Source organism: Ixodes scapularis, unplaced genomic scaffold, assembly GCF_016920785.2.
Source record: "Ixodes scapularis isolate PalLabHiFi unplaced genomic scaffold, ASM1692078v2 PGA_scaffold1__304_contigs__length_218370807, whole genome shotgun sequence".
In the NCBI taxonomy this organism is placed as follows: Eukaryota; Metazoa; Arthropoda; class Arachnida; order Ixodida; family Ixodidae; genus Ixodes; species Ixodes scapularis.
Genome location: NW_024609846.1, coordinates 175480598 through 175494773, shown reverse-complemented (window position 1 = coordinate 175494773; position 14176 = coordinate 175480598). Strand labels below are relative to the sequence as shown.

The 14176-nt window shown below is 43.6% G+C and overlaps 1 protein-coding gene across 4 annotated transcripts in view; it reads left to right on the top strand.

Annotated features, from left to right (window-relative positions):
- Nucleotides 1-13218, top strand: part of LOC8029176 (polyamine-transporting ATPase 13A3) — a 99330-nt gene extending 86112 nt beyond the window's left edge. For all 4 annotated transcript variants that reach the window (XM_040215561.3, XM_040215560.3, XM_040215562.3 and 1 more), the window contains 8 exons: nucleotides 348-457; nucleotides 1741-1837; nucleotides 4619-4691; nucleotides 4815-4965; nucleotides 6166-6314; nucleotides 11961-12049; nucleotides 12118-12210; nucleotides 12594-13218. In XM_040215561.3, the coding sequence (XP_040071495.1) occupies nucleotides 348-457; nucleotides 1741-1837; nucleotides 4619-4691; nucleotides 4815-4965; nucleotides 6166-6314; nucleotides 11961-12049; nucleotides 12118-12210; nucleotides 12594-12764 (933 nt within the window). In that variant the 3' untranslated portion in view covers nucleotides 12765-13218. The remainder of the gene's footprint in view (nucleotides 1-347; nucleotides 458-1740; nucleotides 1838-4618; nucleotides 4692-4814; nucleotides 4966-6165; nucleotides 6315-11960; nucleotides 12050-12117; nucleotides 12211-12593) is intronic.
- The last annotated feature ends 958 nt before the right edge of the window (nucleotides 13219-14176 follow it).

Genomic DNA, 14176 nt, shown 5'->3' with positions numbered 1-14176 from the left:
TGAACATTTGTAGCCACTATGTCAGTTTGGTAAAAAAGAACAGGTGTTTCAATAACAGAGCCAGATCATTTAGAAGATGTTTTAATCTATGTGACCATGGTGCAGGAATTTAGCTGTAACCACAATTAAAGCTATAGAATAATTCCTAAAGTAGTATAATTATTGAACATAAAACCCAGCATTATAGGTTTCGTCCTTATTGAGTAAAGCTTTTATTCAAACGTTTTAAACAAGACTGCTGCCCTGCTCCGGCATTGAATTGCCAATCTTGTGGCATCTTAGTTTCTTAACTTTCAATCTAAGAATGACTACTCTTCGCATTAACACAGACTGCTCTTTTATTGAAGGCCCTAAAAGCTGCAGATGTTGGGATCTCCCTGTCCGAAGCAGAGTCGTCTGTGGCAGCACCTTTCACTTCTAAGGTGCCCAACATACAGTGTGTGCCCACTGTAATCAGGTAAACTGACCACCTATTGATCAACTTTGCTGTGACCTGAGGTACGGGAATTGTTCAACATATTGTAGTTGCAATTAAAACTTCATAGCACCAAAATATCAGGAACTTGCCGTGATGATAAGTTTTATGTTCCAGCTTCTGTAACAGGCTTTGCATGCGTCATATAACAAGACATGTAGGAAAGCCAGTCATTACAGTGAAACCCGTTTATATCGAACAGCAGGAAACGTTACGATCAGTTCGATATAGCAAGTAGTTTGATATAGCAAAAACCATTTACAACAAATTTTCACGATGCGTTCGTTGTAAGGTGAGAGCTTCTCGTTCTTTCTCATCTCTTCAATTCCGCCTTGTAACGCGCTGGATTTTTTTTTTTTTTTTTTTTTTTTGTTCATGCGTGTAGGGTTTGTTTTTTTAGCTTATCTCCTCCTCTGATTTGCTTCTCTTTGTAGGCAAACGTTTTGAGATGAAAAGTTCTGTTTTTCTTTCCTGTGTATGCGCGCAGAGTGTATTTTTTAGCTTTCTCCCCTTCTGAATAGCTTCTCTTTGCTCAATTTTGTTCGCAACTTGAGCTTTTGGAATTTTTTGTCTTCCCTACTTCTGTTTGGGGGGAAGGGACAGGCTAGAAAACGATTGTTTGCGCGTTTTTGGAAGCCTTTCCGGGGGAAAAAAGGTAGATATAACCACTATGTTGTTTGTTACAAAAAGTATGTTTTACATGCATTTTTATTTAAATTTTCTGCGAGTTCGATATCGACAATAATTCGCTGTACGTGGGTTCCTTCTAAACGGGTTTCACTGTATTTGTGCATTAGAGATGGTTATTTCTCCATCAGAGCACTGATGTATTGCGGAGAAGTTACATGTGCACATCCAGCCCACGCAGATTCACACTGTCGAGAAGGCACAAATGTACCTATGACTAATGTACAACACAAATTGATTCTTACCAAAATTTTGAATGAAGAGTTGTAGGCAAGTGTAGTGCTAATATGAATTAGACATGACTGTCGCATTATTTTATGATGCCTTCACAATACATTTTGTAAGAAAGCTGTCTTGATGTACGTTTGACACACACTAAAGCAGCAACATGAAACTTGGATGACCTATGTTAATATTATTTTTAATTAATATTGGCATATGGCAACATGCTGGTTGTGTTTTTTTATAAGTCTGTAAAGACTTTGAAATCACGCGGTGTAAAGATTTTCTTCAGTATGAGGTCACCAACATTTCTGAGTTTCAGGCCCTATGTCTAACTAATGTTGTTGCCTTGGCAGGGAAGGACGCTGTGCCTTGGCCACTTCATTCTCCATGTTCAAGTTCATCTCATTGTACAGTCTCATCCAGTTTCTCTCCGTGATGCTGCTCTACTACGTAAGTATTTTTTCACGATTGATTGAGAGAAGCTGAGTCTGGGAACGACTTAAGAATTCCCTAATGTTTCACATCAAGCTTCAGCACTTTGCACCAGTGCATACATCACACTTTGCTGCTGTGCACAGACACACTCGCAGAAACGACTGATGTGACATATCGTCTCAGTTGACTGACTAAGCTTGAAAATTTTTCCTCACTATTGTATGTGAACCTTCTTTGGTTCCAAGGTATAGCTGAACCCTTAATTGTAAAGAGAAGTGCCTCGAGAAATAAGTTAACCTAATATTAAAATAAATAAAACAGTCACTACCTCGCTAGCATGCTACATTATGTCTTATCCGACTCATCTTATCAGGGACTTTTGAACAGAAGTGTGCGAAATGTCTCTCGGGCAATAAATGTGGCTTTTCATACGTATGTTCGCTGAAAAATAATTCCAGCTGTGATTTATTGAAGTTTCTATTATCTATTCAGATTAAATGTAACAATTTAGCAAAAATATTTTATTGCATTCACAGTCGATTTTTAATGTTCGTACTTGAGTTGCAGTTAAAGATATGATATTTGCACACCTCTAGTAGATAGTCTTCCTGGATGCTGTACAATGGTCTGCAGTTGGAATTAATGGAGATGACTAGAGAAAAATCCCTATGCCATAACGTTCAGCATGCACCCATCTTGCAATAAGCACCCACACCCACTTATTTAAAATATAAGCAAAGGACAGATCTAGCACTCATCCCAGCAAACTTCCGAGCCCACTGAGCTAACCGGGGTCCACTGAACCAAGAAGCCAGTGCAAAGCTTTCTGCACAAGCTCCATGGCGAAGCGGGGAAGCCCGATGCAAGAGCGTTGTCACAAAGCAGACCTGACGACACTGGTGCAGCTGCTATAAAAATTGGGGGGTCTGTCGGATCAAACAAGGACCTACGCTACAATGTTCCCTTTCTGCTTGTTTGCCATTAGACCTAACAATGCCCATTCCCATTTTTTCACGATTATCTCCAACTTTTGTGTGGATGTTTGCCAGTATTTTACGATAAGACACTTCAGCTAATTGGTTTCAAGGTCTAGTACCGTAAAATTCCGTATGAACGCCTTCCCATGAGAGATCGCCCACGCGGTTTTTAAGGATAAGTATCCCTAGCATCAATATTCTGAAACATCGCTCACCCCCGATTCCCATTAGACATTGCACGATGTCCGACAGGGATCACATAAGCCGTCCGATCTGCAGTATGGCAAGTGTGAAAAGAGAGATTGTAGCAGGTACCCGTAGCACCCAAGTTTGTAGCGAGTTCCCACATTTTTATCGCACCATAAAACGCGAATCTGCTGCATCTACGATTTGCAATATCAGTTCTTGTGACATACGAGATTGCAGCTGGTTCCTGCATCTTTATTACATAGTGGAAACAAAATCTGCTGCATCCGCAATCTGCGGTATTCGTTCTTGCGACACACACGGGAGTTTGCAGCGAGTTTCCACGTGTTTATCATGCCACAGAACGTGAATTTTTCTTATCCGCTCTCTGCAGTATCAGCTCCCGTGCCTAGTGTAGTATCAGCTCCCGTGCCTAGTGTTATGTAGTTTGTAGGGAGTGCTCCTGTGTTTATGACTACTTTTTGGATAACAGTCTGCTGTCTCATTCTTAAAGATTGTCCACCCAATATTTTTCAACATTTCTCTCTTCATTAAGGGTGGGCATTCTTCAGGGATTTTATGGTAGTATTATTTTACAGCGGTAGCTGTTAGTGCCCCTTCCCGACAAGAAAGTGCTCATGTACGAACACAAAACCCCACTCTACAGAAGAGTCACTGCTCTCCCTCTTCCTGTCATTTCTCACACATGGCAAGGCTCTCTCTCGCTCCCCCATTTCCCCCCATAGGCCTCCGCCGTTACGAAAAACCCACGTGATCACTGGGAGAGCGCTCTTCACCTCCCCATCGGTTTTGCTACCCCTCTGGCAGCTGCCATTGCGAAAAATCCACGCGGTCACACTGTGTGGACGCGCTGCCTCGCCTCCCCACTGCCGCTGCCCAGGTTCCATTCTCATGTCGCTCCGTGCCTCTACAGAGCAGTTTGCGTACATACTTTTGCTTCTTCCACCGCAGGCATGCTCACGAGCGCCCCCATTCTGAAAGAGCATTTCAGCCACAAAAAACATGCCCCTGTGTCCTTCTCCAAAACATGAAACATCTCGCACAAACGTTCCACCAAAGCACACATCTCCTCACACAGGTGTCCTACATCAATTCCACTGAAAGCAAAGAACCCTTTGCAAACATTGTACAGAAAACTGGCTGAAGGAAAATCTCCATCAACATGCCTTTCCACACTGCAGCAGCTGGCGCTGTCAATCGCACCACACCTTGTGTGGTTGTTTGTAAGTTTTTAGGAGCGAAGCTCCTTAGGGGCTAGCCATGTCCGTATGTCTGTCCGCCGTCCGGCGTGCCCCTGCTCGTGAGTTCAGCAGCGAGAGCAAGAAATAAAAAAAATAAAAAAAAAAGATGAAAAAAAAAAAAGAAAAAGAAGAAAAAAAATAGGGGCCTCTGAGATAGCATCCCATCTGTCTTAAAAAAAGAAAAAGAAGAAAACCACACATTCTTCTACTGACATGAATGAAAACGGCACCATCAGCACTACCTATGACCAAAATCAGTATCATCAGCACCACCCGAGCTTCGCCCCAATCAACATCATTCACCACGTGGAGATGCGGTAATTTTTTTTAATATCTTTGTCAACGAAAATGTGTGTTTACTTCCTTTGCAGGTGCAGACCAACTTCTCGGATGGCATGTTTCTCTATGTCGACTTGTTTGTCATCACAACGCTTGCAGTGACAAGTGAGTACTAAATGCCACGGCTCATCTTGTGGCAGAAAAGTTGGCCCTTTCAAAAAATTGCCGCGTTCTCATTGGTCGCACTTCGGTGCCTCAAAGACTGACTGGCTGTTACTCCGCCTGCAGTGAGCTATGCAGAGCCCTGCACCGAGCTGGTGGCTGGGCGTCCCCAGAGCAGCCTCGTCAGCCAGTCCAACATCACATCGCTGCTTCTTCAGCTGATCATTGTCACCGTTGGCCAAGTGGGAATGCTCAAGTACCTACAGTCACAGTCCTGGTGAGTATATACCGTCGTCGCAGGACTTTCTCTCACCTAGAATGCTGATGTGTCGGCGGCGCAGGACTATCATCATCGCCACCGACTATGGGTGGGACGCTAGTATCATCATCGCCACCGACGAAGGGTGTGGCCCTGATCCAGAGCACGTGCCAGGGTGCGCGCTCGCTCATGTTCTTCTTCTGGATCCCTACGAAACTGTCGTTTAGCCCTTATGGGTTCTTGCTTTCATTAAAATACTCTGACAGCCGGCGACGGCTGCTCGTACGTAACAAATGCTTAAACCTAAGGCTATATAGGTGCTGGATCACCTTTATTCGACAAAACAATTGACCCTCCCCTTTTCTTAAAACAGCTGCAACTGGGTTGCAGAAACTTAAAGCAATCAAAGTAGAACGGGGAAAAGACGACAAAAACCAACCTCTCGAAAGAAACTTTGGTTTCTGTCCTCTTTCCCTGTTCCTTCTGCTTTGGTTTCTTCGAGTTTCTCCTCCTAGTATTGGACGTTTTAATAAGAAAATGTTAAACTCACACCTAACTCACCTGCACCATCACTGTATTATCGTTAATCAACTCTCAATTACGTAAACACATCATTGTTGGCTAAATGTAAGTATAAGCACAAGAAAGATGTGAGGAACAAGTGATACCCACTGCTGGTTTCCTGCCCTTTTTGTAAAGGACAAAGATACACCATTTGTCATCTGTGGGTCTACAAGATTTTTGTCACTGTAGCAATGGCAATATGTTGAACAATTTGAGGCAAAACTTTCCCAATCTGCAGGCAAGCATTGGAAAATCAGATGAATCAATAACCTGAAGGTTACTGAGTAACTCCCTAGGGGTTCGGTGGCTGACTGTGTTAACGCATCGCAGTTAGGAGTATGTGGAACAAAAGCTCGCGCTGTAGAATTCTGGGATCCTGGTTTCAGTCTCCACCTTTGCCTGTTTTCCATCTGGACGAGCATCACACTGACGTGCGGTTGTATATCACTACTACGTGGTACGTCAAAGGCCCCAGGCTAGCAATCGTACTTCACTGGCTAAATTTCTTACGTACAGGGTAAACCAGTGTCACCATACCTTAAAGGCAAGCCGACCTTATGCTGTCTAAACACAAACATCCATCTAATCTGTTTTTGCTTTTTGAGTCGCTCCCAAAGAGCTTGAAATAATTTGAAGAAATCCTGCGCGTCGCAGGTACACCCGTCCCAACCATGACCCGGAGGAAGACGTCTACAATTACTGGGACACGGCAACCCTGTTCTTCGTCTCCTGCTACCAGTACCTCATCATGGCGGTGGTTTTCTCCACAGGACCACCATTCCAGAAGCCCCTGTGGAGCAACTGTAAGTCCAAAGCTGCGAGTCTTATCCAGTCTCTTATCTCACAGTTAACAATCCGACATCTGGTGCGTATTCTTGGTTTCTCTTCCCGAGGCTGTGCTACAGCTTGGACATGATGGCACGTTGGCATGTGATGAGACTGCGTAAATCAATTTTCTATGACTCACTACAGAGGTGTGCATAAGTGGGGTATTTTGTGTATTAGAATTTTGAGGAATGAACATACCTGTGTAAAAAGTAATAAAATAAAAATGCCTTTTCCCTACCTGTGGCAGTGGTTTTCAAATGGGGGTCAATGGACCCTTCAGACTCCCGATTGGAAACCCCGAAGTCCTAGCTTGTCAATCAAACAAAGCAACAAAACCTTTTTTTAAATTTGTTTATTGGTGCCGGTTGTATAAAGAGCTCAATATTAAACTAAACCATCCATGTCGAGAGTAGAATTGACTAATGTTTGTTTCGGAGCTTCAAAGTTGGTTTGCACGCATTTAGTTTCCTCATTTACCTCTTTGTCATTGTAGTCATCCAATACCCTTCCTCCCCCCACCCAGTGAATGGGGTTCCCCATCACTTATTCTGGTTCAGAAGGGGTCCCCATAACATCAGGAGCTGAGAACTACCTACTGACCTATGGCGTCTGTCTGCAAACGGCACATGTCCGTTTAGCGAAACAGCCAACAAACGTCAGCAGCGGTCGCCTTGCAACCTTTTCCTCGCAAGGGCTAGCAGACAGTCTTTTCAAGTCAAGTACGGTGCACGCTTTTTTGGTGTTTGTCATTCTTATAATTGAAATGGGTGCTATACCAACAAAAAAAGGTGGTTAATTGTCAGGTGATTTCGGCTATGTGGATTCCCTTTGTGGACTTCTGCCACAATCTGTTCGCTGTTGTAGAGATCAGTGTGTTGTTTGCAGACAAACACCGTAGGTAGAAAAAAAGGCATTCTTTTCTCAATTTTTATGCAGGTGAGTTCATTCTTTGAAATTTTGACACAAAATGCACCACCCATGAGCACTTGCATAGTAAATCAAAGTGCGATATGTTAAGAAACCGATTTATGTGGTCCGTTTTAAAGGCCAACGTGCCATTGGGTCTATGCCCTACCCATGTGGTATCATTTTGAGCCCAAAGTGAAACTAAAAAATATTTCAGTGCGGAGTTTGGTGCCATCTGAGTGTGCACTATAATCTTTAACAGAACGAAGTTAACCGTTGCCCGAGCTAGAGAGGGGAATAGCTTCGTGATACACCTGGCCTGTGCCCCAGATGAACAAGCCAGAGACGGCAAGTATTGAAGGGGCAGCAGGCAAGGCCACTCTACCCACTGCATCTCACTCATGTGGTAGGATTGATAACTGCCAAAAGGACTAAATTTTCCTAATTTTTCGGGTTGCCTTACAACTTGATCACACTATAATAGTCTTGTGCGAATAGTGAATTTTGAGTTTGAAGCGAATTCGAAGCAAATACTGGTTTTGGCCGAATATTTTCGATCCGAATATCGAATAATTTTTTCACGCCTTTCACTACCATTGCGTAATGCTTAGACGAAAACCCAGCTAAACTTGTGAAGTTTGTTCCACTTGTTCATTTATAAGCCAAGTTTATGTATATTTTTGAACTGTGTCGTCATAATGTGTGATGTCTTGGGATGGCAAGTAAACAACGGATTTACATAAAATGAATCCTATAGAGATGGCCAACTATATCCAATTGAGTGAATTTACAAATCTTGCTATATGAAATATTCTTTCTTTAATCTCGAGTTAAAAAAAAATAATTGCGCATGTTGAATGCAGGTTGTAAGGGCATCTCCGCCTAACATAGTATACTCTTGCATAACGGTCAGTTTAATTTTGGAACTTTTACTATAATGTAGACATGCACATTCACAAAGTTTCCATTTATTCCCAAATACAACCGGCAAGCGTGCACCATCCCGCTCTGAATGTATGCTTTTCTTCCAAACACACAATTGCAATATTTATACTTTTCCAAGAGTTTCTTGCAGCGGGTTACCCCGTTGAGCGGGCTTCTTACCGAGCACCGATGTAATGCAGAAAAGCAACACCCACGAAGCTTGCTTCCGCGTGTTTTGCTTCTCCGCTGTGCACTGCTGCTTGGAAAGAAGCGCACTCAACGGGGCTAACCCACCGCAATCAACACTTCGAAAAACGCGAATAGTGTAGTCCTTCTCGAAGCGAATATCGAATAGTCTGTTATTCGAAACCACTATTACAAATTTAGAATATTTGCGAAACCCTACACTGTGATAATCGTTCAAAGGTCAATGGCAATTGTAATAATTTTAACAAAAAAATGGACCCTACAATAGAAGTCTTAAGAAAATCAACAAGTGCCCCTGCCACCTATTGAAGGGACACTGACAGGGTAGTTATGCCCGCCAAGGTTTCATTTCTACATGACATATGAGAGCCGAACTACCCAGAACACAATCTGCAACTCGCAATTCGTTTTCTTTCCGCCCAAAAACTGCCGATTAAGAACTGGCCGATTTGAGTCGCGCTCACGCTCTTCTTCGTGGTCATGTGCCATTTTCTATGGCTTAGACACAACCACCAAAGATAATCAAAGTCGTGGGTCATCGAAGGCACACACTCAATACTCTAAATGCTTGTAAAAAGTTGCAAACACATTGATTGAAAACAAAAAAAAAAAGTTGCACAGCCACGTGACTTGTAGTATCTTTCTCCTCCTCTATATTTCTTCCTCACCAGTTCAGTTCAGTTTCGAGCAGTGCGTGTTTTTACTTTATTAAAAATATACTACTGTACAACCTCGTTAATTCGAAGTCAGTCGGACTGCGAAATATTCGCGAATTAAGCGGATTTGCAAATGATCCAAAAAGGAAAGAAAACGACTGAAGATTGCGCGCGAAGCCTTCAATATCGAAGGAAACATTTTATTCAAAACGAGTGTCAAAACGAGAAAATAGGCTAACTAGGCATATCATCTCAGAATCACTGCCGTTACATTCCACAAAGCTGCAGAGGACATTCAGTGACCGTATAAGTTCCCCTAGAGGGGGGCCCAAGGCGGCTCATCATTGTCATCAATCTCTGCCGTCACACTCGGTGATTTCACTCTCAAAGTCCGCGTAGCAGGTTTACTCATTCTCTTCCATCTTTAAGTAGTCTGTGAAACTTATGCTGACCAACTCATCGTCACTGTCCTGAATGCGGGAGCAAAGCTCTGCTCCCTTGTGGTCAATCCCAGGGAGAATACTGGCACTAGCACTGGCAATATCCTCCTGCTCCACCGCCCGTCCATGTAAGCGATTTGGCGAGCGATAAGACAAGCAACGGTGATTCGCTTTGCTGTTGCTCAGTCAATCACGCGACGAGGCAAACCAGATGAAATTGACGGGAGCGAGCGACCAAGGAGACGAACAACGCGACGGGCGACAGTGAGAAATCTCTGTAGCTTGTCGCTGGCTCTCGCCGTCGCTCGTCCCGTCGCTCGCAACATCGCTTACATGCGGTTCAGTAACGCCCCGAACCACAGCCCCACAGCGGTGCGGCGCCAAGATTACCGAGACACCAAGCCCAAAAAAACAAAGGGTCTACTAAGCGTGTGGACCAGGAAATGGATCAGCTAGACACTCGCCATCTTTGTTTTTGCTGTCGAATCTGGATGCCAACTGGCGCCACCTAGCAACTAAGAATTTAACCTGGAAGACCAAATCGGCGAATTAACTGGATAGGCATGCGCGGAGCGCTCAGATTATCCGGTCATATTTTCATGAGAAGCCACGGGACTGTGGAAGTCTTGCAAATTATCCGGGATTCCGAATAAACCGAGATAGAATTATCGAGGTTCTACTGTACGTGGACTGCAGCAAAATATTGATTACTAGGTAGTCTTCTGACGCCGTAATAAATTGCCTGGCAAAAAAATACAAAAAAATGTTTTGGGGGGGAAGGGGGGGGGGGGGGGTGTCAGTGTCCCTTTAAGTGGTTCCAGGGTTTGGTGGTAAAAAAAAGGTAGTTATTTAAATTTTCACTATTTTTATTGGTTGTCTTATAACTTAATCACATTGTAATAATCATTCAAAAATCAAAACCAATAAAAAAATATTTATAGAAAAAAATTTGCTGTCTGCCTTGTAAGAATGATGCAGCCATTCATTTGATATGCAACTAAGAGAGGTTTACACTGAAAGCTGTAAAACATTACTCTACCGCAAAGTTCCGAGAGAAAGCCAGTCTCCGAGAGGTTGCCTTATCCGCAACATAAAAATTACGAACAATTGTCCACCCCACAATTCCCGCTGATCATTGATTATGCAATGTCCAAAGGGAACCATATCAACCACGTGATCTGTGGTGTCAATAGTTGCGACAAGCGGGTTCTCTCGTGTTTATCGCACTGCGACATGTGAATCTGCTGTGTCCACAATCTGCAGTATGCGTGTTTGTAGCGGGTTTCCACTCTTTTTTTGTCTGCGGTTTACGTGCGTGGTATCGGTTCCCGTGACATCCGAGTTTATAGCAGTTTCTCGCACATTTATCACACTGTGAAATGCAAATGTGCGGCGTCCACGTTCTGCGGTACCTGTCCTCGTGACAAAAGAGTCAGTTTTAGCGAATTCCTGCATATTTATCGCACCGTGAGACTCGGATTTTTCCTGTCTGCGATCTGCGGTAGTAGTTACCATTTCACATAGTTTGTAAGCAGCCTCTTTTATAATTGTGGAAAGGTATTGTTGCAATCTCTGGAACAAATTTATCAAAAGGACGACATGGGCCAGAAATGCAGCCTGTGCTAGAGAAAGTAACATAAAGTTTCTTATGTACAGAGTTTCATTCCTGATTTGTGGCATTTCTAGGTCTTCATTCACTAGACTCAGTCTATAAATCACAATTTGTCCTCTGCATGCTGTGCAGGAAAGCAGGTATGCAGAACTGTTTGCTGAGGTATAAAATTTGACCTGTACAATAGGTCTGCCTAGGTGTGCACAAGCAATTTTAAGACAAATCTACAATCACTCAATATATTAACTTCACAACTTTCAGCACTGTTATCACTTTATTTGAAAGGAAGCTCAAGCGTATCTCGAAAACAAGGAGTTAGATTTGAATTCTAGCGTATTTTTGTCCCGTGGATTTGAATATCACAACCATTCGACCCGAACGTATCAATAGACGTGAGAAAAACCGAAAAATCAATTGCTGGGTGCGACGTCATACCCAGAGGTTTCAACTGCCTTGTGCTTGCTGCTTGCGAGGGAACACGTGCAGCGTTTTTGACGGCTCAGGGAAGGAATGCAGAAGGCGTGGAAATGTTGAGATATGTGTATAATACGTCACGGCTATCTCCTCCCTCTAAATGCATTGGGGAGGGGCTTCGACGTTATTTTCAAATTGATGTTGTAGCTACTTGGTGCATCAACCTGAAATCTAAATAGGGTATTCGTGATTCTGGAGGCCAAATGAATTAAGATGATTTAAGTGTTTTTTTCTCAAATATAGAACCGCTTCAGTTTTCCTTTAAGTATCCCGCCTATTGAGGACCGGCAGTGCACTGAAGCACCACGAGAAAGAGAGATATCAGAAAAAGAAACACTTAAAGCTTAACCTATAGTAGTAGGCAATTTGAGGCTCACCCACAGGAATGCCATTCCATTGCAGTCTGGTTCCTGGGAAACCTGGTTGTGCTGTTCTGCTTCACCACATTCCTGCTGTTCCAGGCATTCCCATCTGTGAAAGGCTTCTTTGATGTAAGTCCTCATCTTTTCTGTGGTTACAACTGGAGGTCTAAGTCACGGCATCCACAAATGGCCTGCAGATGGTGCGCTGGCGATCGGAGGAGAAAATCCACTTCCGGATGACCATCCTCATGGTTTGCGGCTTGTCCTGGATATTTTCCCACGTGGTTGAGGTAAGGCTCTTTCATGTTGCTCCCCTGCTATTGTTGCAAAGCTGCTCTAGGTTATCTGGGACTCAAGGACAACCCTAGCAATGTGCAGTGTATGACAATGTATTGAAATGTGGGCCAGACACCCAAACCTTGTGAACTCTTCGAATGCACGTTGATGCATTCAGACGACAGTTTCCAAGCAATACTACCTTGCACATATTCATGTTCTGCTGAACACTGCTGCCAGTAGAGCTGTTCTAGTAATACCAGATGGAACCTTTTGAGATCAGGCTCTGCATCCTTGTAAAAGGACGAGTTTACCCATTCAAGACAGTGTTTCTTTTCTCACTGCGTTATTTATGACTGTTGACGAGACTAAAGAACACCACTCTTCCGCTTTGCAGGAGTATGTCATAAACAGTGCAATGCTCAAGCGAGCATACAGGGCCTTGGTGCCCAAACTGGCTCCCAAAAACCGGTACAAGGTTGTTGAACTCGAAATCATCCAAGACCCCAGCTGGCTCGCCCCCAAGACAACCATGCTCAAGCACTTTGACGACTTCCCCAAGAGCTGAGATTGGGCAGCTTAACTCGCAACACAAGGCCATGCCATGCGAGGAAGTGTGTCCATTTGCAACTCCATAATTTGTGTCGGACAATCAAGCCGCTGCCATCAAGCTGCCTGTTGTGCCACGAAATCGAAGTGATAACCTTCAAAATTCTCTTACAAATGGACAAACCAGTGTGCCAAATGTTAGGAGGTTGTGCCAAGCCTTGCCAATCCTGCAGAAAGCTGCGATTCACAAGAAACAGTGTGAGGATATTTATGCACATTTTTGTCTCGAGATTGTGCAAATTATGCTGACACCATTCCAGATGTTATGTGCGCTAACTGTGTGTATATAATAGATAATTGACTTTTTAGAAAGGGATGTGCAAAGAGTGTAAAAAAATAATATTTATAATATATATTTTATGTTGCCGATCAGTGCGATGCCACACTTGAGTGAAATATATTTTGATTCAAGGTATTTCTCGTCTGCATTTTTAAGCGTCGTGGTTTGGTATGCATCACGACTTTACTGCCACAAGTGGTGCCCACCGGCCAACATGCCAAATGGTCCAAAGGGAAGGCCCAAAGATTGTCGCAATCTACCCGAGGTCTGCCATGGCAGCGTGTCAGCGTGGGGCAGCAGGTTTGGAGGAGAAGGCTTGTGCTGCAGACTCGGGTATAACATACCCCAACCCCTAGGGACTGGCATTGCACCTGCATGCATTCACACATTATTACTAGTGTGATTCGGACAACAGCTATCCAGGTTCCTAAATAGCCGTTCTCATGCACTGCTAATCTCCCTTCTGCGGCCGACATGACACCAATGCAGAGATAGACTTTCTCCTGTGTACACATTTTATCTCACTTTGAAATAAACCGCAGCAGATGCTATTGAGCCATCTTGGCCAACCAAGTGCAGAGTGTGCGTCACGTGACGTGCACCGCACCCAACCACAAGGTGACGTGACCCACTCTCGGAGCTGGATTGGTTGTGAAGGCACGACTGCATTTGCTTCGGTCTGTCTGAAGATGAAACAAATTACTAAAAAGGGTTTTTTGATTTTCTAGATACAAATAGTAGGTGCCTAAAAAGTCACGTGAAATTTTCCTTTTTATTAATAGAAGCGGCACAATTGCAAATTAAAATTTTGCCCCTAGCTCTGCCTGCTGCTGCATGCAGGGTGCAGGACAGTAGAAGAGAAGAACTAGCAAAAGTGACATCACTGGCTGTGGCAGATGACCCCCGCTCGCCTCTCAGCTTTGAAATGCCAGCAATAATGTTGTAATGACTAATGAACAACATGCGGCAGAGAAGCTTGCCACATGTTCTGCAGCAATCGTTGCAGTTTTCTAAAAATAATCAAACTCTGGGGACACAAAAAGGATGCCACTTAAAACTTCTTAAAGGGATACTACAACAAAATTTCAATG